General features: G+C 53.0%; 1 protein-coding gene across 1 annotated transcript; it reads right to left on the bottom strand.

Annotated features, from left to right (window-relative positions):
* Nucleotides 1-565: 565 nt before the first annotated feature.
* Mmp15 (matrix metallopeptidase 15) lies at nt 566-22,672 on the bottom strand. Its single transcript, XM_031340970.1, has 10 exons — nt 21,896-22,672; nt 9,529-9,677; nt 8,579-8,707; nt 6,804-7,111; nt 6,148-6,309; nt 5,121-5,374; nt 4,593-4,731; nt 3,647-3,797; nt 3,382-3,497; nt 566-2,298 (listed from the first exon to the last, which is right to left on the bottom strand). The coding sequence occupies exons 1-10, from the start codon at nt 22,043-22,045 to the stop codon at nt 1,883-1,885; spliced, it is 1,974 nt and encodes a 657-aa protein (XP_031196830.1). The 5' UTR covers nt 22,046-22,672; the 3' UTR covers nt 566-1,882.
* Between the last annotated feature and the right edge of the window lie 1,557 nt (nt 22,673-24,229).

Below are 24,229 nucleotides of genomic sequence, written 5' to 3'. Positions count from 1 at the left end.
GTGATGGAAGAGAGGCTCTGATTTGGTCTAGGACTGAGCATTGACATGGGACTTCAGACAGTTCACCAGCCACACCCAGTCCCACAGCACCCTAGTTACTGCAATTCTGGGGTCCGGGGTGGGGTTTTCTGCCCCTGCAGACAAGGCAGCAGCTTCTAGTGCATTTTATTCTCTGAACATGGAAGGTAGATTCTGGAGGCAAAGCGGCCCCATTACCCAGCTCTCTCCAGGGCCACCCCTGAGTTCTTGTTCAAGCCACCTCTCAGGCTGCCCAAATTCCAGTCCAGGTGGGTGGGACAATTGGGTGGCCTTGTCTGGTTCTTCCCATCCTTCTAGATGTGGAGTAATATGGGAAGCTGGACTGTGTTCTTATCACTGCCAAATGCCAAATAAACCCGGTTCTGGGCCTCAGCCCAGTCAGCCCTCTACTCTCCCCCGCACCCCCCACTCTTCCCTGGCTCCATCTCAAAGGTCCCACCAAACTGGGAGTAGGGTATTCCTCAGCATCCCAGCTTGGCCCTGCCCCTGCCAAGCAGGTCTTCCTTGCGGCACGCTCCAGTCTAGGTGTATAAATGCAGCCACACTTGCTGGCTGTACATTTAATCAGTGCTGATCATTTACAGAACTAAACGATGGGGGTGGACGCCCCACCCCTTGCTGGCTCTCAGGTTCTGCAGAGGTGGCATCTAGCGTGCTGCTGGACACACCCCTCCAATGTGTCACCTCTGGTGCCAGGCTATCAGAATCCACCACTTGGAAAGCGGCGGTGACCCGGAGGATCCTGGGTGGCTGCCTTTTACTGCTTTGGGGAGGCCGAGGAGACAGAGCCAGCTGTACAGTACCATTTCCCACAGAAGCCTCCTGCTGACTCCAGGATGAGAAGAGGAAGAGAGGCCCCCCTTTTCACCCTTAGGACAGACTTCCCAGGCCTTAGTGGATTCCTTTGGGGGTTCCACAGACTCTGTGTGGGGTGAGCTGCTGGCCTGAGCCTAGTAGTATTGTGTGGGGACGAGAATCTGGAAGGGAGGAAGCCCATAAGCCTGGTTTGTGACCTGCTGAGCATCCATACTATCACATACTGCCCAGGGACCTCTGGTACCCTAGTGGGTGTGCCCTTCCCATGTCTCCAACAGTTGGGACAAGGATGGTTGGGACAAGGACGGCAGAAGCTAGAGGGTAGGGGGAGTGCCCAGCCTCCTGAGACCTATGGGGTAGTGAAAGAGAATATGGGCAGCCTAGGGAAGGAGGAACTAGTCACTAGCATTGGGAGGGGAGCTTAGCAGGCTCCCTTTGGTCCTTGGTGAGACAGGCCCAGGGCCCCTTCCTAGAGGAAAGAAGCTGCAGGCCCAGGGGCAAGTAGAAGCTGCTGGATGCTAGGATGGGGGAGGGCTTTCAGGCTTCTGGGCTTCTTAGTAGCCTAAGAAGAAGGAACCAAGTTTCAAGATTATCAGGGTGGCCCCTGGGCCATATACTCTCCCTAAGGCAAATTCAGGAGGGTAGAGCCCCAGCTGGGCTCCTTCAAGGCAAACACAGCTCTTCTCATGGGAGGAGAGAGGTTCAGGCTGAAGAGCCAGAGCTGAAGGAGCTTCCCAGCCCTCTGCCGTCTTATGGAGAGGTGAGCCTCTGTCCCTTCGTTCCTGCCTGGAGCCGTACACTCAGAGATCTCTAAGCATCTCCTGGCCTGAGTCAGGAAAGCAGAAACAAAGGCTGAGAGAGGGTGCCAAAGAGAAGAGACACCTGGGCATAAATAAAGGAGGGCAGGGGCAAGGGCTGGCAGGGGACGTGTGTGGCTAGGAAGGCATCCCGCTACGCTGAGGGAACATCTGGGATCCACATGCCTGCCCCTGAGACCTGAGCACCGGGTGCCATGGGTGCCACATGATCACACCCACTCCTGCAGCGAGCGCTTGCAGTAGAGCAGCATGCGGGGTGCACCCTTGCGCTGCATCTGCACCAGAGCAAAGGCCAGGCCCAGTATGCAGAGCAACAGCAGCAAGGGGACCAACACCATCACCACGTTCACTGTCCGAACCACCTCCTCCATCTGCACCACCACCCGGCTGCCCTCATCCTTGTCACCCGAATCCTCTTCCTTGCTGTCACCATCTGCCTCAGGCTCTGCACCCCCATTGGGGTTGAAGGGTGGACGAGCCACATCGGGCCATCGCGATCGGGGTTCCACGTGCTCCTGGCAGCCCATGAAGTCCCGCAGGATGGATTTGGGGTGCCCAGGTTCCATTCGCAGGCGCTCGTTGTTGAATTTCCAGTACTTGGTGCCCTTGTAGAAGTAGGTGTAGGCTATAGGAACAGACAGGCCAGAATGGCTTCAGGCTGGGGAAGGTATGTAACTTGGTAATAGAACATTTGTGGATCACATTACCAGGACTGAAACCAAACCAAAGAACAACTCAAAGCTACTCTCTGGCCTCAAGCATCCTGCATACATCCCACAGACACCAGGAAGGGCTAGGTTTGAAAGTACAGGGCGTGTCTGGGCTTTACTGGGCACAATGACATGCCTACACACAGAAACAGGTGGTCAGGTGGAGCACTGGCAAAGCTGGCAGGTCTGCCCTGAACGGGAGAGTCCCAGATAAAGAATCAGACACAGCGCCGGGCAGTGGTGGCACATGCCTTTAATCCCAGCACTTGGGAGGCAGAGGCAGATGGATTTCTGAGCCAGCCTGATCTACAGAGTGAGTTCCAGGACAGCCAGGGCTACACAGAGAAAACCTGTATCGAAAAACAAAAAACAAAAAACAAAACAAAAGCCGGGCGGTGGTGGCATACGCCTTTAATCCCAGCACTTGGGAGGCAGAGGCAGGCGGATTTCTGAGTTCGAGGCCAGCCTGGTCTACAGAGTGAGTTCCAGGACAGCCAGGGCTATATAGAGAAACCCTGTCTCGAAAAACCAAACCAAACCAAACCAAACCAAACCAAACCAAAAGGAAACAAACAAACAAACAAACAAAGAATCAGACACAGAAAGGCCCTGCTGGAGAACTAACGGAGTCACAGCTCCTGTCACTTAGTTACAATGACAGGTACTAGGGCATCTTCTGCAGGTCCATAAGTGGACTTGCTCCCAGCGCTCTGAATCACTGCTTTGAGGTTTAGAGGGCCTAACTTTGAAGACAAAAGACATAGACAGACATGGGAGGTACCTAGACAGCAGCCTCTCTAGCTGTGGGGTTGGAGGTCCCATCAGAAGAGGACAGTCATGATACAGGGAGGGCAGGATGTCATGCTGGAGCATGACACAGCTAGGTCCCCCTTCCACTCCATCACAATGCCATGGGACCTTGGACAAGCCCTGTATCCTCTCTATGTAGCAGAGTATGAGGCAAGTGTTGGGTCCTCTGGGAGGGGATGGTCTGGTACCTGCATCGTTGCTGAGGAAGGCCCCTTTGGGAGAGGTGGGAATCCCCTGCCAGACACTGATAGGCTTGGGGTAGCCAGGGTCTCCATGCTGTGTCTCCTCATTGAAGCGCCAGTACCTAGGACCAGAAGCATCATGCTATGAACTTGGAGCCCCGGCTTGGGCCTTGCGCCTTTCCCCTATAGGCTCTCTCTGGGAAGGTCTGAAAAAGAGAGGGCCTGTCTAGCGCCTCTTCCTTTCAGGGAAAGGGCATGGCAAACTGCTCACCTGTCTGCTTGAAAGAAGAAGGTGTGACCTGTGGGCTCCCACCAGATGGCTGTGTCAATGCGGTCATAGGGGATGTCTGTACCATAGCTGCTTAGCGGCTGTGGGTAGCCAGGCTCCAGATTGGCTTCTCGGAAAAGCCAGTAGCGGTTACCTGCATGGGGAGCAGTAGGCTGTGTGAGGATGGGCCTGGGCTGGGGACAGAGGTGGCAGAGGAAATGCTTTTTTGAGTCTGTCATCCATTCACACCACTGCTGCCCATCTCGACACATGGAGACACAGGACCACACATACTCAGTATGATACTCCACACGCATCTATGCCTATCCCCACAGCCACCTGCGAGATGCTTGGTTCTCTGAGTACAAGCCAACCGCTACCACCCAGCCTTACTCACATACTCTAGATGGCCCTTTGTTCTACGGGACACCTCCTTTAGGCCTGGGAGCTGTGTGGTCACTAGACCTTTAATGGTACCAGGTCTAGGACTTCCAGTTTCAGTTTGAGCCTAGCCCTGTATTCGGAGAATTCCCGCCTAAGGGGTGAGAGAGACAGCTGATCTTTCAGGAGTACTGCCCGTCAAGGCTTTCCTCCTGCAGACAGATGCAGAGATGCTGGCCAATTGGGCTAAGGGACCTGTTCTTACAAAGGACAGATTGCTCCATGGGGATTCATTCTCAGGAGAACGAGAGGCAGAGGTGTGGGCAGTGAGGTGGGGCTTCTAACTGTAAAAGATGAACAGGGATACGTTCGTAATCCAGGCAGCCCTGGCCTGCAGGGTCTAGGACCGCCTAATCCTGCCTCTGTCTGCCTCTCCACTCACACCATGCTTCCTCCAGGTGTTGGTTGAGTCAGCCCACTACGGCGATGGGAAATGCAGGTCTCTCTGCTTTCCTAGATCCAACAGGGCACGGAGGCTGCCCGGTCCCTCTCACAGTATCCTGCTCACCTTTGAAAAAGACAAAATGTCCATCCTGACGCTCGTAGGCAGCACTGATGTTCCCTGGCAGTCCGCGCCAGAAGTGGCCAATTGGCATGGGGTAGTTGTCCAGAACTCGGTTGTGCCGGACTCGCCAGAACCAGCGGCCCTGTGGAAGAGGGTGGGTATTGGCAGGCAGCATGTGCAAGGTACTTTGGCTCAGGGTGGGAGCTGTGCTTCTTTACTCTGCTCTCCCAGGTCAGGGATGATCTGTCAGACAGGCCATCAAGACCCTGAGGAGCCAGGCAGTACCTGGAGAGCCAAGACAGCTCCAAGCAGGGAGCTTTGGGCTGAGGCGCACAAACCCGACTGCTGTGTGACCCTTGACAAGTGCTTTGGGTCTGGTAAGCACCCAGAAGCCGGTAGCAAGGAAGGAGCCGGGCAAGGCTCTGAACGGACTTAGAGAGGCTATGGGAGAGAAGGGCAGGGCAGGGCAGGGGAGGGGAGGGCCGGGTTCAGGGTTGGCTGGAGGAGACACTAAGAAGGGTGGGGCCAGACCTTGAACACAAACATCTCTCCACGGAGCACAGCCACTGTGTCGAAGTTGCCATCGCAGATGTTGGGGCCATACTGGTCAGGCCTCTCTGTGGCTCGGGGCTGGGGTGGGGGCCCTGGTTTGGGGGGCCTCTCTGGCTTCCCACCTGGATGTGGTGGCTGGGGAGGCCGGGGTGGCTGGTGGTCTGGCCGTCCTGGCCGCCGGGGCCTCACAGTGGGGAGAGGCCGGGTGGGCTGTGGCTTGCCATCTGGGGAGCCTACAGAGAGGAGGGGATCAGGCAGTGAGTGAGAAAGCAGATGCAGGACCCAGCCTGGATGCCAGATTCTCCTTATACAAAGTGCTGGAGTCCTGAGCCTCCCAGCCTGGAGAGACTTGCCCCCCACTCCGCCCCCCGCAGGCACCCCATCCAGGTAAAGGTCCTGTCTATCCAGAGAAGACCTCTTCCTCTATCAGATCACCCCCCCCCCCCCCCCCCCCCCCCCCAGCCTCCTCTGCACGACCTTTTTCTCAACTTCTCTGCTGGATGGGAGGCTACCTGCTTCTGCTTAGCCTGAGGACATTCTCCTTGCCTGGCCCGCCCTAAAAAGTACGGCATCTGTACAGGAAGGCGCATAGCCCTGGCTTCAGCAACTTGAACTCTACCTGATGCACAGCTTATTACTGAATTGCCGGGGATGGAGGAAGGTACATCTGTCAGGTGTTACCTGAGGAGGCTGACAGAAGAGCTGGCCTTAGGGAGATCTGGCCACTGTAGATTTGCTATGTAGAGTCTGGGCTAGATAGACAGCTGTCTCAAATCCACTGGGAAGTCTGGGAAATGCTGGGGACAGACTCACGACTATGGGTCTAAGTAGGGATAGTGCCAAAGATAGGAGGGAAATAGGGTGGGTCATCTAAACCCTCTTGCAGCTCTAGCCTGGAGCTATAGTGTAGGCTCTGGGCAAGTGACTGGGCCTCAGTTTTCCTATCTATAGAATGGGGGTAGAGTAGTGCCTGCCTCGCACGGCCAATCGGGCACAGCCTACTCACCATACAGCTGCTGGATGCCCCGAAGGTCATCCTCAGGCAGCTGGAAGTTGTCTGTGTCCATCCACTGGTAGAAGGGTGCCATGATAGCACTAGGGTTGCTTGAGTGTTCCAGCCCCAGGGCATGGCCCAGTTCATGCACAGCCACCAGAAAGAGGCTGATTCCTGTCAGAAGGGCATACACAGTCACCTCGGGTCATCCTAGGCCCTCCAGGCTGCCATGGACCCTACTCTTGCTTCTCTCTTGGATGGGGCTGAGCTTTTTTTTGTTTGTTTTTTGTTTTTCGAGACAAGGTTTCTCTGTGTATCCCTGGCTGTCCTGGAACTCACTCTGTAGACCAGGCTGGTCTCAAACTCAGAAATCCGCCTGCCTCTGCCTCCCAAGTGCTGAGATTAAAGGTGTGCGCCACCACTGCCCAGCTGGGGCTGAGCTTCTCTTACTTTTGGCTTCTAATTTCCCCATCTGAGAAATGGGCTCAACATTCCCTTCTCTTCCCGCCTTCCCTTGGTGGGTCAACATATTGAGAAAGTACAGGGCTCTAGACTCATGAATAGGGGACATTCTCTCCTCTCCTCCTGAGCCTGAAGCTACTGAGCTGGCGGGACTGGCCAAGCTTGGCACTGCCTGGTCTGCTCCCACCCTGGCCAGCTGTCCTCACCATGCAGGTCAGTGCTGGAGAAGGTCCAGGGCTCATCTGCGTCGAAATGGGTGTCCCCACCCAGACCAGGGCCGGGGAAATAAGCGTGGGCCAGAAAGCCACCCATTCCATCAAACGGTGAGCTGTCGCCATGGAAGCCAGAGGCAAAGAGTACCATGATGTCAGCCTCCGCTCGCCTTCGCAGCCGAATGTCATCATAGGGTACTTCCTGGAAGACCAAGGGCGTGACCTGCTCCCACACTTGGAAAGCCCTGCGCACCGCCTCCATGGAGTTGTACCAGCCCAGCTTCTCCGTGTAGTTCTGGATGCTGTGGGTGGGCAGGGAGATAAGGATGGACAGGGGCCTGTGGGATACTGTCCATTGGTGCCACCTTCGTAAGAGTACATAATGATGCCATGCTATCCACTCTTAGATACGAATTAGAACTTGTCACATCCAGTAATTCATTAAGATATGACCCTACATTTTCATGGAGGAAGACAAGCAAGATGTAAAATAAGAAAGACAATGGGGCCTGTTGGTGGCCCGCGCCTTTAATCCCAGCACTCAGGAGGCTGGAGCAAATGGATCTCTAAGTTCAAGGCCAGCTGGTCTATAGAGTAAATTCCAGGATAGTCAGAGCTACATAGTGAGACCCTGTCTTGAAAAACCAAAAAGAAACAAAGAAAAAAAAATAATACAGCAAGGAGGCGGGTATGGTAGTGTACACCTGAAATCCTACCACTTGGAAGTTGGAGGTAGTAAGGTTGGGGGTTCAAGGTTAGCTTCAGCTACATAGTAAGCTTGAGGGTACCCTGGGTATTACGTGAGGACCTAACCTTGTCTTAGCAGCCCCTCCTCCCTACCCCTTTACCACCCCCCCCAGTTCAAAATCTCAAAACAAAAGGTAGCAAAAATAGTAAGTAAAAGAAAGCACAGGTTCTTTGTGGCCATGGGATAGGGGCAGCTGAGGTCTAGGGAACAGGCCAAACTACTCTGAATATTGACCCCAGAGCCAGGCAGACCCTAGCTTTAGCTGTGTGACCTTGGACATTGGACGAGACAGTTTCAGTTTCTTTATTTGAAAGACAGAAAAGGGGGAGGGACTAATACTTTCTTTGTGGGTCCTTCAGAGGATTAAGTGAGATACTACACAAAGGATATACAGCCCAAAGCAGTGGTTCTCAAGCCTTCCTAATGCTCTGACCCTTTCATACAGATCCTCATGGTATGGTGACCCCCACAACCATAAAATCATTGTGTTGCTACTTCATAACTGTCATTTTGCTACTGTTATGAATTATGATGTAAATATCCGATATGCATGACATCTGATATGCCACCCCAGAGGAGTCGAAACCCATAGGTTGAGAACCACTGGCCTAGAACCTGGAAGTGAAGCAGAAAACTTGTACCTTCCCTGTGGATTAGACTCAGCTGCCGGTGCAGATAGACTGCCATAAACCACAAGGGAGGTGTTGACTGGGTGGACCAAGCATTCACTCAAGGATCTGAGGCCTGAATTAAAGCAGGACGTTTGACCCCCACACCTACTGACCATACTGATTCAAGAGCTCCCCTGGCCACATTAGGCCAGTATAGCTTGCAGCCAGCTGGGACCAGATAAGGGGCAGGAGCTACTTGAAAGCGACCCAGCTTTCCCTGGAGGGAGGCTTCCTAGACTGTGAGCTGGGACCAACAGCATGGCTGGCCAGACCTCTTCTGATACGCTTCTGGAAAAGTCTAAGTCCCTCTGAGAGGGGCAGAGAAGCTCCCCATGAAGCTGGACCCATACCTGAAGGTCAGGTGGTAGTTGTTCCAGGTCTTTCCGGTCAGGGTGTAACGCTTCCGCCGTCGACGCAGGTTGGCTTTCACACGTACCCCAAACTGATCAGGAACCCCACAGCGGGGCCGCTTCATCCACCTGCACCACAGACAGAGAGAGACCAACTTTGGGTTATCTTTTCCAGGCAGCCTCTTGCTTCCCAGTTTTTCCCTCACAGGGATGTATTGGGGGTGGGAGACTCTCTGGCTTCCAGAACAGTGGGTAAAGAGATTCCATTTTAAGATGACTGAGCGTTCAGCAAGTGATTCAAAATGTATGCTTTTGCTCCTGAGGATAATCCAAGCATGGGTGGGGTTCTCTTGAGGCCTCCTGTTCCAGTTATGTCAAACTCTGTGCTTCTCAATGTATCTGTAGGTCCTATGGATTCTAACAGAGTAAGGCCTAGCTAGATTTGTCCAAACCAGGGGTTGGGTACTGCACATCCTATTCCCACGCCTGTAGCAGGCATCACTAACCGAACATAACGCTCTTCCTGCCAAAGCTGGATTATATCTATCTCATCTCTTTTTTACTTATCTATTTTTAATGTATGTGTGCCTGCATGAATTTATGTGCATTGTATACATACAGGTATTTGTTGGGGTTCTCTGAGATACCCAGGAGCTGGAGTTATAGATGGTTGCGAGCTGTCTCCTGTAGGTACTGGGAACTGAATCAGGGTCCTCTGCTTGAGCAGTCAGCAATGTTAACTCTCCAGCCTCTCTCTTATCTTTCTTAGCATAAGGCTTCAAGCAACCATACTAAACAATAAGCACTAGCATGAAGATCACATCTCTGCCATTCCTTATCCAGGCCACTCTCCTTTGAAAATGTCATACGCCAAAGGCTCCTCAGAGCAGGCTGGAGGCCAGAGGGCCCGTGGGATCTGGAAAGGGTCACATGGAGGGACTCCGACTCACGTTTTCGTCTCTTCATCAAGCACTCCCGTGACAGGGATCCCATAGAAGCTCTGCATCTCTGCAAGGGCGGAAGCTAGAATCTGGGCAGAGCGCATGGTGGACATGTGGCGGCTGGGCTGGGGTAGGTAGCCATAGAGCCGCAGCCAGTTCTGCAAAGGAGCCAAACCAGGTCTGCTCAGTCACTACTCAGACCCCTCCAAGACCCCCCAACTCAAAGGAAAATTCGGTTCTTCTCGGGCCTACAAACCCCTCGCCACCAAGCCCCCTTCAGCTCTCCAGCTTCACTCCTGCCGCTTAGTACATTATTCCCTGCCATCCCTCTGCTCCTCCGCGCGGGATCTTTCTGCTCCAGGCAGGCAGCTGGGGACCCTCAAGTATTTAGGATCTCTCTTTGTTAAGAGGGCACTGGATCCCTCGGAACTGTAATTATAGGGGGTTGTGAGCCATGCATGCAGGTGCTGGGGACCAAAACCTTGTCCTCTGCAAGAGTGGCAAATACTCTTAACTGCCGAACCAGCTCTCCAGCTTTGGGAGTGGGGGTAGGGGTGAGGTTTTGAGACACGGCTTCTCTGTGTAGCCTTAGCTGTTCTGGAACTTGCTTTTTAGACCAGGCTGGCCTCAAACTCACAGAAATTTGCATGCCCTTGCCTCCCGAGCTCTAGGATTAAGGCATATGCCACCAAGCTCAGGCCAGCCCCTCTTTTTAATAAAAAAAACACTTTTTAAGTTAAGTTTGTATTACTGCCGAGACATCTCCCCAGCACCATTTTAAAAACAATAGTTTTTGTTTATTCTTTGAAAAACTCTGACATTTATCCAATGCATTTTGAACATGCCCCCATTTGTGTCGGAATTTTGACTGGCTTGACCTTATGCTGGTCTTACGCAGGTAATCACACCTGGTGGCAGCTGATGCATTCAACAGACATGCCACGCCTGAGAGTCAGCCTTTTACAACTCTTCCTCCTATTCATCAGCTAGCAATCCTTTCTGCCCCGATCTTCCACCCAGCCCCAACTGTTAATACAGAGGATTCATCCACAGCTGGGCACTCACAGTTACACACACTTGGCACTTTGACCACTAATGAGTCTCTACTTTAACCACTACCCACTGTGCAAAGAGGCCTCTCTGACCAAAGTGAAGACCAACACAAATCGATGGATTTAAATAAAAATATTCAGAAGGCAGTCCAACCACAGGAGCTCAGCCCTGGCGCCTATGGTCATGAGCCTTTTCTCTTCCTTTTGTTCTTTCAAATTCTTATTTTATGTAGATGAGTGGTTGTTTGCATATATGTGTGTACACTATGGGTGCCTGGTTCTCACAGAGGTTAGAAGTGGATGTTAGATTCCTTAGAACTGGAGTTACAGACAGTTGTAAACTATCTGAACCACGCCTTCTGCAAGAAAACACACACACACACACACACACACACACACACACACACACACACACATTTTTTTTCTTTTTTTGAGTCAAGGTCTCTCCTATATAGCTCTGGCTGTCTGTCCTGGAGCCTTCCTTATAGACCAGGCTGGCTTCAAACTCATAAGAGAGATCAGCCTGCCTCTGCCTCCCGAGTACTGAGATTAAAGGTGTATGCCACCATGTCTGGCTTTATGTATTTTGGTTATGTATGGTTATACATGTGGAGATCAGAGGAGATAGGTTCTCTCCTTCTACCACATGGGTCCTAGGAATCAGACTCAGGTCTCCAAGCTTGATGGCAAACAGCTCTACCTACTGAGCCATCTCGTTGGCTCCTCGGCTCAGAATCTTTTAAGGTTTCACCAGGTGGGAAACCCAGCAGTTCCTAAAGCCTCTAGGATTACGTGGGGGTTGGGGGAGGAGAGACAGGCTCAGGCAGGGTGTGCCAAGAGGATGTGACAGGGCTCTGCTATGAATTATTTATTTATTTTATTTTGAAACAGGGTCTGTAGTCAGACTGACCTTTCATGTCTATGTAACCAAAGGATAACCTTAAATTCCTTCTCTTCCTGCCTCCACTTCCCAAGATCAGAGGTGTGCACTACCATGCCTTGGTTTCATGTAGCGCTGGGACTCAAACTCCGGTCTTCATGCATGCTAGGCAGCCATCCTACCCACAGACCTACATCTCCAGCTCCTGCTGTCTGCACTGGATGTTTCCTCATCTTCTAAATGAAGACCGGTGTGCTGCTACAGGGTGGCTTAGTTACCATCGCTGTGATGAAACACCATTGAAGACACCAGCATTCAGTATAAGACACTGCAGGACCTAGTTCTCAGCACGGAGGAGATTAATTTGCCCCGAACTGTCAGGGAATAAGAGACAAAGACAGGAGATAAGGGAGAGGGAGAAGGGGAAAGGATATTTGTTCCAGAAGGACAAGGGACTGTCTTTGGATAGAGAGGAGTTAGACGTGGCCCATAGGCAAATGCAATTGATAAAGGTACAAGGGGAAACCCGTGTTAAATTTTAATTGGGCCTGTTAATTAGGTGATCCAAAGGAGGCTTTGATTGTTAGACTTCAATACTTTAATAGCTTGGACCTTGGTGGTCAGCCTCAGACGGAGGAAGTGGCCAAATAAGGAAACAGACCTTGGTGGTGGTTAGCTTTATTTACTGGTCTTTAGCAAGGCAGAGAGAATGCGGAGAGGGTAAGCCCTGCCAGAGCCAGACTTGCCATGCCTGGTCTGGCTGGAGTCTCTTCAACCATGACCTTTGGCAGGAAAGGATTTATTTGGCTTATAGCTCTGTATCACTCTTCATTACTGAAGGAAGTCAGGACAGGAACTCAAGCAGGGCAGGAACCTGGAGGCAGGAGCTGATGCAGAGGCCATGGAGGAGTGCTGCTTACTGGCTTGCTCAGCCTGCATTCTTATATAATCCAGGACCACGAAGATGGTCCTACCCACAATGCAAAACTCCTCCCTAATCATTAATTATGGAAACGCCTTACAGCCAGATTTTATTGGGGCATTTTCTCAAATGGGGTTCTCTCCTTTCAGATAACTCTAGCTTATGTCAAGGTACCATAAAACGAGAGTAAGATCTGAGAGGCACAGCAACAGGAAAAGTACTTAAGTACACAAAAACTGTGTTCAGTTTCTTTCTAGAACTTGCCAGGCAAATCCCACCCATGCATCCTCCCATCTGACCATCCATCCATCTATCCATCCATCCATCCATCCATCCATCCATCCATCCATCATCTACCCACCTATCACCTACTCTGCCAGATGTTCCTGTACATTCTAGCATGTACATTTAGCCTCTGGAGGCTGTGGGAGACATGGCTATTCAGAGCTCATAGGTACCTGGGAGACTCTGCACTGGAAAGCGGGGGCTTCATGGCTCTTAAGTCCACAAATGCACCACTAACCTAAAGTAGCAATTCCGATGAATGATTCTGACAAATGCTAAGAAAGACCAGCTGCCTCATGCCCTCAGGATGCTGAGGGGATGGTATCCACATAGAAGCAAGGAAGCAGTTCTAGGTCATTCTAGAAGGGAAAGGCTATACGTTGAGGAAGCCTAAGGCAAGCTAGACATGGAAGATGCTTTGGGCTGCCATCCATATGTTAGCCCGCTCAGCCCAGGGCAGCAGTATCCAAACTCGACAGGCAGAGAGAGCTGCTGCACCAAGAAGTCCTAGCCTGGCTGGCTGGGCAGTCCAACTCAGAGACTGGAGGGCTTTGGAGGATGGCAGAGCAGCAAGCAGAGACCTGGAGCTAAGAATCAAGTGTCAACCGGGCGGTGGTGGCCCACGCCTTTAACCCCAGCACTTGGGAGGCAGAGGCAGGTTCTGAATTCGAGGCCAGCCTGGTCTACAGCGTTCCAGGAGAGTTATACAGAGAGACCCTGTATCAAAGAAGAAAAAAAAAAAAAGAATCAAGTGTCAGCTCTGTATAGAGTGGAGCCAATCTTATGGGGGGGGGCGGGGCAGGCAGTCTTGTTTAGGGCCTGCTTCATCTGTGAGGTTCTGCAAGAATCAAGAAGTGGCAAAAAGCCCTGTAAATATTACGGATGATAAGAGACTGGAGCTCTCTAACTGGCAACCTTGTTTTTGCCAGCAGGGCTGATGGGTCTAGGCTTCTGGTGAGACTGGCTAGGCATGAGCAAGATCATGACCCAGGGTAGCTGGGGGAGGAGGGAGCCCCCACGTTTTTTCCACTGATTCTCTTTATGCCACCCGACCCACACGGTAATACTACTGCAACAATACCTCAGTTCTTCCCCAGCACTGAAACCTCCTCCAAAGCTCCTGTGGAGAGTCCACTTCCCTTTTGGACAGTTTTCCTGAAGCCTTGTGGAAAAGTCCAGTGGGCAAGGCCACCAGGCAAATGGCAAAAGGCATGGAGCTAGTGTGTATGGGGGGGAACTTGAGGGAGGGGGATGGGGTGGCTGCTGACAGATGAGGGCACCTTTGGATCACCTATTTGCATAAGGTAAAAATATCTCCAGCACAAGCAATCAGAACCATGGAGGGGCTGATTAGCCTATCTGCAGAGCCGTAAGAGGGGACAGAAGCTCAGGAGGAACCCCTGGGCAGGGAGGGAAAGGGAGCTGGTCTGTTTGCAGCAAAGAGCTCTAGAGATCTGCAGAGATCTGGCAGAAGAGCTGTTTCATCCCTGAGCCAGCTCAGGGCTGCCAGACAGGTCCCAAGGGAGCCTGGTGGCTCTCCTTCACATAGTTAAATGCCTTTAAGTCCCCAGGAAGCACAGAGTTTCCATCTCCCTATCAGTCATGCCTCCCAGACACTGCCAGGGGTGAAAGTGCCTGGTGACACCCCTGGGATAGGGACTGGTGAACAGAGCTGCAGCCTCCCAGTATGAGGTGAAGCTGATGGCTGGCCTGCCTCTGGCAAACATGTGCTCAAGGGTGGCTGCACACCAAGTGTCTACGAATCTGCCAAGCGGGCAGCAGACAGCACCCTGGGGCTTCTTCCCTTCCTAGGGTTGGGAGTAAGTACTCCATCGTCCCAGCACAGCCCTGGCTATGAGAAGATCTAGAGGCTAGCCACGCTGGTGGGAAGCAGGGTGCACGGGGCAGCCAGCTCACTGCCTCTGAACCTTGCTCCCAGAACAATGAGAATACATAGGTGTTTGTTTGTCTTTCAGGAGTGGTTGGGAGCATTAAATGGTCCACAGCAGCCCCGGATAGCTAAGGTGCTCTGCTGGGACAAATGGTAGCAACAGTACCCAAGGTCCCGTGGTGAGAGAAGGCTGTAGCCAGGCCCTTCCAGCTCCCATGGATGGTAAATATCTCTTGTGCGTGGCACTTCCTACTCCTCTTTGTCACCTACAGGTTCACGGGTGAGACAAGCAGGCAAAGCTGTGCTTCCCTGATGGGGAAACTGAGGCATGGAAGTCAGTACTGAGCATAGTAAAGGAAGGGTCTTAACGCAGGGTTTGCTGCCCTTTCTATGAGGACCACTGTCCGACAACAGAGGAGGACTGGGCTATGAGACCTCTCCCATCTTTAGACCAGAATGTCTGACTGTGTGTGTGTGTGTGGGGGGGGGGTTCCCAAGACCCCAGAGTCATGGCTGTGCAAGCCATTGCTTTGAGTTTCAGCCTCCATTTGAAAAATTATCTATTGATGTTTCAGGAAAGTGGCTGATCTCAAGCAGGGAGGCAAGGAACAGCAGTTCATAAAGGAAATTCCTGGTCCTCAGAAGACAGTGAACACAACGCCTGAGAACCCGCGTGGACCATTTAATGCTCACAACCACTCCTGGAAGACAAACACCTATGTGTTCTCATTGTTCTGGGAGCAAGGTTCAGAGGCAGTGAGCTGGCTGCTCAGAGTCACACAGCTAGCTGACCTGGGATAGACTCAGGTGTTTCTGCAGTGTTCCCAGTTCCTTGGCCTAGTAGGCTGGGCTCTGGCCCTTCTCAGGAACAGCCCAGCACAGCACTGGGGTAGGGCACCTAGTCCTCCCCACACCCAGCATCTCGGACTGGGTCTGGGCACTGAGCAAGGCTGTCCTTCCCTAGGCCTGTTGAAGCAATATGGAGGGACATAAGCCTGCAGGGAGGGTGCGTCTGAGAAGGAGCCCCCACATCCCAGATTGATGTTGTGCCTAGAACAGCTATTGGAGAGGGGAGACAGGAATGGGGCCTGAGCCACTGCAGTGGACAATATCCGGCTCCTGGGGCTTACACTAGGGGAGTGTCCAGCAGTAGCACATTAGCCCTTCCCCCCAAGGCCCTTATCAGGCCTCAGGTGATAGAGACCATCACAAGGGTTCTGCTCTGTCTCTCATCTCAACTCCTTCTGTAATCTGAGCAGCCCCAGGCAGGTTTTGCTCAGCCAGGTACAAAGGGAAGCTTGTCAGGACCATCAAAGATGAATCATTCCCTAGACCTTCTAAGATCTGAGGACTCTTGGAAACAAACCAGGGTTCTGCTCTGTCTACCATACCAGAAGAAACAGGTGCTGAACCTGGGATTGAGACCCTGCAAGCAGGGCTTGACCTCTTCCTAGCAAGGTGCTTTCTGGCTCACTGGGAGTGGTGGGATGTGAGGGGGGGGGACGGGCGTTCCAAAGCAGCCAAGGCTAGCCAGGGCCACAGATTTATCCAACAGGCACCCCTGAAGAGACAGGGTACTTAGATCTACCCTCGGCAGCTCATTCCATCTATGCCAGCAAGGACCCTTAGACAGCCCCCGACCCCCACCCCAAGGCTGAATACAAACTAACTTTGGCCTTGTTTCTGAGTAGAAACTTGCCCAGGCCCTAGTCGCTTGTCCATATTAAAGGCCTATGAGAAACTGTGAGTAAGAGAACTCTGAAACTTAGTTTCCACCTCTGCAAAATGGGCTCATGCAGAACAGGACAAAAAGTTTGGATGGCTAGACACCAGGCCAATAAAGGAAGAGAGAATTAGTTGAGCATGATGGCATGTGCCTTTCATCCTAGCACTTGGGAGGCAGAGTTCAAGACCAGCAACATGGCAAGTTCCAGGCTGGTCAGAGCTACCTAGAGAGACCTTGTCATAAACAAGGGACTGTCCAAACTATTCAATTCTTGTTGCCTGGTGCGCCCAGGGGTAGCATGTTCCACTTAAACAGTTCTAGGGCATGTGCATTTGGGGAACCTAATCTCTTTCTTTCTTTCTCTCTTTCTTTCTCTTTTGTTGTTGTTGTTGGTTTGTTTGTTTGTTTGAGACAGGGTTTCTCTGTATAGCCCTGGCTGTCCTGGAACTCACTCTGTAGACCAGGCTGGCCTCGAACTCAGAAATCCACCTGCCTTTGCCTCCCAAGTGCTGGGATTAAAGGTGTGGTCTACCACTGCCCGCCAGCCCTAATCTATTTCTTAATATGAACCTAAGATCCTTCTGCCTCAGGTTTCCAAATCCTGGGATTTTAAGCAGGTACCAGCATACCCAAACCACCATGAGTCTTTAAGAAAATTGTATGTGTTTATATCCAAGTTCAGGTGCTCTTGGAGGCCAGAGGCCTAACAGGCAGCTGTGAGATGCCTAAAGTGGACATTGGGAGCTGAATTCCAGATGTTCTGCATGTAATATGCGCCCTGTGACATCTTCTCTCTCTTTAGATCCACGAGTCTCCCTGACCCCAGTATTGGGGGTTGATTGCTAGCCTAGACTATGCCAGGCAAGTGTTTTACCTCTGAGCTTACTAACCCACACTGTTTTGTTGTTTTTTTTAAACAAAACCTTTTATTTTGAAACAGGGTCTTATGAAGTTGCCTAGGTTGGCCTTAACCAGGCAGCCCTTAAACTTGAAGCCATGAGGCTCCTACTCCACTCTGAGTCTTAAAGAAGGCTGTGGGTGATGGTAATAGCTGGGGACTTCCAGCCAGGGAAGCAGGAAGGAGGCAGCCACCCAACCCGCCCCCACAAGCCTTAACCTGAAGGAAAAACAAACGGGTCCTTTGGCCTATGGGAGAGGAGGGGTGGGGCGGGAAGGGCCTTTGTTTGCCACTGAGCGTTCAAGGTTGGCTAGAGACCAGGTCTTGAGTATCACCTGGACCTTGGGGTTCTGCAGGGCAGGGTCTGGGTGGGAGTAGGTAGGGAACAGGGCAGCTCTGGCAGAAGCCCTGAAAAGACCTTCCCATCTGGGTCAGTCTCAGCAGGCTCCTACTAGCAGAAGGAACTCATGGGATGATCCCTCAGGATTTGACCTTTAGCTCAATCTGAGGCACCAAGACAGAAGGTTGTGGGTTCAAACTCCCGTTCTGCAGTTCCTGGCTATGTAACCCGAGGTACTTTCACCCAGAGAGCTTAATTTCCTCTTCCATATGCCTTAAAAGGGAAAAGAAACGTGGAAAATGCTTCTAGAACATTCTTGGACAGAAGCAGTTAGATAACTGGACAGAAATCACGCCTGAGGCTCTCAGGCTGCCTGTGTCTATCATGACAGCATTGCCTATACAGAATAGCTTTCCCTGTAACACCATCAAGCACATAGTATGGCCATTCTATTTTACAGGCAAGAAAACTGAAGTTCAGACAGGCTCAACAACTGGCCAACAAGGACTGCTGCTTGCTTCTCAGCCATTAATCTTACCAAGGGCTATGATGCTAAGTGGTAGGCGTGGAGCTGGGCTCCTCGACTTTCCACGTGGTTCCCAGGTGGATGGGTCAGCTTTGGAGAGTTGACCTAGACCCTACTCTCCAGACTGCATAGCTCTGGGGACTCAGCCATCAGTGGCTATGGGACACAGGGCATCTGAGAGCAGAGGAGGTCAAGGTAGGCCTTCTGTTTATTTCTGCTTGTCTCCTTGGGGCTCAGGGGGTTCAGTGGGAGGTACCCCTTGCTTCCCTTGGCAGACCCAAGTCTGCCACACTTGCCTGGGACCGCATATACCCTGTCACTTCCCGCAAAGGGCCTAGCCCCTTGATTGCTAGTCTCTAGACATTCTCAGAATGAACACAAGTCCTTTGGGGAGCAGCGCTCCAGATCCCTGATTCTCAAGCCCTGGGGTGGGGGTGGGGGTCTCTTCCTGCTAGAAGATGCTAATATGCTCAGGCCTGGGAATGCTCAGCTATCCTCAGGGTCTCAGGGCCTTACATCTATCTGTGGACTGTGGGTCTGCCAGGATTCTCTTTACAAGGAAGAAGTGTCCACGCAATGTCCTTAACCCTTTGGGCTGACTCATAGAACACTGTACCATGTAACTGCCCATGGGCTTCCCGCCTTGGAGTCCACCTAAATCTTGGGGTGACATTATGGATGCCGCCTTTGAACCCTCAGGCTGGAGCCAAACCCCCAGCAGGATAATATTGGCAAGGACCACCTGAATCCAGACACAAAAGGGGCACAAAGGGACAGCCAGAACTAAATCCAAGGTGGGGAAAGGCCTTTCCACGCCCACGGTATGCCATTCTGAGCTGGCACAAGTGACTTCTGGGCTTTTAGAGAAAATCTTTAGGGGAGAGAGTATGGGTATGTTCCCCGAGGTTTTATGTCCATGTCTAGGGGTATCTTTTAGAAGTCTCCTTCCTCCTTGGGGTAGGGCAATGTAAAGTATGTGTCCAGGGGTCAGAGTGGGCAGGCTGGAGCCATATGCTGTTCCAACAAAGACACACAAGGAGGTCAATGATGCACCAGTGAGGCCAAGGGATGTCACAAACACAGTGACATGTTAAGGGCTAATGTGAAAGATGGTCTACATCCAACCGCAGTCCTCAACTGTGCCCAATACACCAGTTCTCCCCCATCTTGAGGATGCGTGGAGGTAGTCTCCAAATCATCCTTGCTATGAACCTAATGTGAAACCCCTTTCCCTTCGAGGGAAGACACCATGAGGCCTGCACAGTTTCTGTCCCATAGTTGAGAAGGAATATTAATATGAGGAGGGGACCTGGAGGGACCATCACTAGCATATAAGAGGAGATGGGGCACACAGACCGTGACTCCAGTCAGATCTGAAGATCAAAAGGCCTGGTGGTGGTGGCACACACCTTTAATCCCAAGTAGGGAGGCAGAGGCAGGTGGCTTTCTCTGAGTGTGAGGCTAACCTGGTCTACAGAGTTCCAGGAACACCCTAGTTGACTCCAATCTCCTCGTTTCCTTTTGCTCACCTTCCGATGGGGGCAGGAAGACTTGTGACACTATTCAGGAAAGGTGGGACTGTCCAGTTTTGGTGTTGGTGGCACCACACTTGTGAACTCTGGCAGCCTGAGTCACTTCCACAGGCTAGGCTGAGAGCGCTAAGTTTCGGGAAGGAGCGGGAGAAAGAGTTTCCCTAGTAAAAAGCAAAGGCACTCAGGTTGCCAGAAACTGTAGCCACGGAGCAGGGCAGGTCCGGATGGGGTGGCAAGCTGGCACCATCCAAGTGGGGTCCTAGATCATAGTACCTGCCCAGGGGAGAAAATGACAGGGCAGAATAGCCCAGGAGTAGCTTTGCCAAAGAAGGTAGGCTGCTAGGGGCTGGCTGCAGGTGTGAAGCAGCTCCTAGCACAGGCCAGTTTCTGGTCCCTTAATCTAGTGAATTCCTGTGGCTGCCACCTGGGAGGGTAAAAGAGGCAGGGTGCTGGCCTTGACTCAGCTCTCAAGGTACTCAGAGCCACGAACTGACCAGAGGTCAGGAACTGTGGACTCCCTAAGTGAGAACCAGAACCTTTCTCAAAGGAAAGGGAATCTGGACACTGTGTATGGCAGGCCTAGACTGGGCAGATGGACCTAGAGACTCTTCGTGTCCAATTATGGCCAGTCCTAAGGGATCTCCCAGAGCAGCCTGTATACCAAAGCCAACTAAGGGTTAAGACATCCATCCTTCCACCCACTGTGGATTCCAACGTGCAACATTTCAGAGTCCCTTCCAGTCACAGCCTAGGCACAGCCAAGATTGTACCCCACGAGTCACATCCTAGCCAGGGGCACCATTGTTTTCTTTTGTGGTGTGTGTATGTGTGGTAGTGGTGGTGGTAGACTGAGGGCACACTTATCTGTAGTTCTCAGTTGAAGGAGGCTCCCTAAGCCTCAGCTACTGGCCATCCAGAGGGCCCATCACAAAGCACAACCACCAAACTGCAGCTTGGTCTGTGGAGGCCACAGACTCTCAAAGGGGAATCCATGACTTGAAATTCTTTGGCGCCTTCTCCAGTGGCAGCACCTTGGTTGCAGGCAAACGATTCCTACCAGCAGGAGCTAGCTTCCTGTAAGCCTCTGCCCCAAGGCCTTGTGAATTGGGCTGGGCTCCCTGCAACTCTGAACTGATGAGAGGAGGGCAAGGCAGGTGGAAGATTGGAGGTGTAACTGGTCTCCGGCCCCCCTCCAAGTTTTTATTAAAGTAGGATGGAGAGGGAACAGATTTCCATTGGAAAAATAAAACCTCTCTCAGGCAGACTAGAAAAGGGGGTTAGGATGGAAGATTAGGCTGTCTGCAAATACAAACAGTGCTCCAGAAAAGTGGGTAAACCTTTGGGGCTGAAATAGCAGAATGTACTGTCTGCAAACCATCGCTCCAGGCAGCCCCAGGGCTTCAAGGCCCCAAGCCTACAAGGAAGATGCAGCCCCTGGCTCGTCTTTTCTCCAGACTCCACACGTAGTCTCCCTTTCTCCCAGGGCTGGGAAGAATGATCATTAAAAGTTCGATGGCACCCTATGGTGACTGAGCTAGCGCGCTAGAGGCATACACTGGAGCGGGAGGTACCGGTAGAGAGTCTGAGAGGGGAGACGGCGCCTGGTCACTCGCCGGACCAATCCAGAGAGCAGCCAGCATATGGACGTCAGCCCGGCTTCCAGAGAAAAGAGGCGTGGAGTCTACCCAGTTTCACCCAGGCCTGAGCATAGGGGCGCTGGTGGGAAAAGTGTTTCGGAAGATAGGGTCTGTCCTTCAGACCCCATCCCTGGCGTGGGAATGCTTCAGCCCAAGAAAATCACCAAAGCACCTTGGCAATCCGTCATTAGCCTGGGAGATTCACACCCATCCCCCAACCATCCTGGCCAGCCGGGCAACGCACCATGTCAGCCAAAGGAGTGTCAGCCAAAGCGCGAGCGCTGCGGGGCTCTTGCTCCGCCGGAGCTCTCACTACCCGCAGCACCCCACCCCTCGTCACTCGTAAAAGCCCACAGTGCGCGGATCCAGCTCTCGAGGAATCTCGCAGTCTGAATGACTGAAGGCGAGGGCTAGGGGCTGCGGAAGCGGCTGCAGGGACTCAAGCTAGGGCGGGTCAGTGGCCCGAGCGGCTTCAGGGTGCTCAGCAGCTGCAAGCCTTTGCTCCCAGGGCTTTGGGAAGAGGCGCGCAGCAGAGTTCTGACCAGGGAGTGGCAGCCTGCCAGTCCCGCTTTTTTACCCAGGCTCTCCAGTCCGGATCGGTCCTCACTCCCTAAGGCCGGGTGCGTCTCCCCCACCTGCAGGTCCCCGCTGCGGGTGTGGTTCGCACCACATCCCTCGGGTTCTTACCTCAGCAGCGTACACTTCGGCGTCTTCAGACGCTTTACTATGGCCCAGGCAGTCTAGAAGCACCAGTAGCAGCGGGAGCAGCGAAGCTCGGCTGCTGAGGCAGCTGCCGGTGCAGCCCGGCCGTCCGAGCGCGCTCCGGTCGCTGCCCATGCTCTTAGGCAGCCAGCCGGGTCCCGAGCGCTGCACGCGGGGCTAGCTCGCTGGCCCGCACCGCGTCCTCGCACGCGGCTGGGAAACTTGCGACGCTCCCTGGCTCCCGGCCCCGCGGGCGCGCGGCGGACCTCGGGTCCCCGGTGCTTGCCGGAGCAGCTCAGGTCCCCTCTGCAAATTCCCAAACCGGGTGAGAAGCGGGCAGGGCAGGTCGGGGCACGCGGGGACTCGCCCGCTGGAGAAGGGGACCGGCCGAGCTGCACACGCCGCAGAGTCTCGCAGCGTCGGCGCGGGGCGCCCTGGCCCCGGCCCCCGAGAGCAAGCACACAACTCCAAGAGCCTTTGTCTGGCTCAGCGCTCCGGCCGCCCGGTCCCGCGGCGCCCCCTGCGCGCCCTGCTCTCTCTGTCCATGCCCCAGGTCCTCCGCGCTGCCCAGAGCGCGCGCTTCCCTCTGGCGACTCCACTAGCTGCCTCGCCCAATCGGGCCTGGATCCCTGGGCAGTCCCGGGAGGGGCTCAGGGAACCGGCCCGAGAGAGCGACGAGCCCGCCAGCCAGCTAGCCAGCCAGCGCCCGGCGTCCCCGGCGAGTTTGGCTCCGCAGCCCTACTCCCAGTGCGCGGCGGGAGCCGCCGTTCTTAAAGGGCCAGTGTGCTCCCTGTGCGCAAATCCAGGCGGAGGCTGGGGGCGGTACCTAACCCGAGGCTTCTCAGTAGCAGGTGTCGGCTGTGGTGTCCAGGCAGGTGGGTGACATTCCCCATTTTTTCCTTAAGGCAGCAAACCTCTCTCGCCTGCTCAGCCCCTATCTCTGGGGAGCAGGAGTGACCCCATAACTCGAACCTATGCTGAGGGCGCAAGGAAGGCGAGATCTCCCTTGGAGGGCAGCTTGTAGATCTCTCCAGCTACTTGGTGGGAGGCGATAGGACATTCAGATCAAAGTGGGTCGGAAAAAGACTTGGGTAAAGACCTGAAGTACTGCTGCTTTAAGCTTTTAAACATGGCAATAAAACTCTGGGGGGAAAAAAAAAGAAGTTGGAGGAGCAAGTAAGATGGTTTAGCCGGTAAAGGCCCTGACCACCATCAAATTTGTCAAATGCGGCGACTTCAATCCCCAGGACCCACTTGGTGAACCGATAGAACCAGTGCCACTGTTGCACTCGTTTAGAACCTACACATGCACGCAAGCCCCAGAGCGTCTTAGACTAGTAAATTTCCTCAGTCGAGAAGTCTGGGGTTAGGGCGCCTCTGGGGCGCCTCTAGTGCTGAATGCAATCCGCTCTGGCGTGTGAGTCTGCATCCCTACTCCCTGCCGGGAGGGTATAAGCAAAATACTAGATTTTTCTGAGTTACCGTGTTGGGCTGAGGGTTCCGGCTCCTAGTGTGCACACATTTCGTTTCCAAGAAAAGCCCACTATATTTGGTCTCTATTAAGTGAAAGTCAGTGTGCCCACGAGGCCCATCGGAACTCTGGGTGGAAGGCCAAACCTTCGGTGAAGCTTGGGCTAGACTTTAACTTTTACACCGGTGTGGTCGCTAAGGTGATCGAAGATCCACTGTAACGTCGTCCAGTCTAAGGTCAGCCCTAGTGTAATAAACTGGGGGAACAGGTATGCCACTTGAGAACCATGGGAGCCAGGGCAGCACACCTTATCACCTCCCCACAGAGGACGGAAATGGCAGTTACCTTACCTGAGGGTAGTCTTTCCTACAGTAGGCTCTCTGGGTGCCTCTGTCCCCTCCCACCTCTCAGAAATAGGAGACCCTGCAAAGAACCTTAGAAATGGCTGGTGAACCCACTCACCGGCTGAAGGAAGGTAAAATATGCCCAGTGCCTGGCCTACTAACATCTGGTGGAAAGGAAATTGGGATTTGGAGAAAAGGTAGAGGAGGTCTTTCCCTTTCCACTGGTGGATTTCCCTGTGGGTCCCTCACCCGGAAAATCATCTTCTGAATTCTCTAATTAGAAATTTGATTTTGCCGGGCAGTGGTGGTGCACGCCTTTAATCCCAGCACTTGGGAGGCAGAGGCAGATGGGTTTCTGAGTTCGAGGCCAGCCTGGTCTACAGAGTGAGTTCCAGGACAGCCAGGGCTACACAGAGAAACCCTGTCTTGAAAAACAAAAACAAAAAACAAACAAACAAACAACAACAACAAAAAAAGGTTTTGGGGCTGGAGAGATGGCTCAGA

Source organism: Mastomys coucha, unplaced genomic scaffold, assembly GCF_008632895.1.
Source record: "Mastomys coucha isolate ucsf_1 unplaced genomic scaffold, UCSF_Mcou_1 pScaffold22, whole genome shotgun sequence".
In the NCBI taxonomy this organism is placed as follows: Eukaryota; Metazoa; Chordata; class Mammalia; order Rodentia; family Muridae; genus Mastomys; species Mastomys coucha.
The sequence above is the reverse complement of the archived record's forward strand: the minus strand, read 5'-3'. Positions and strand labels throughout refer to the sequence as shown.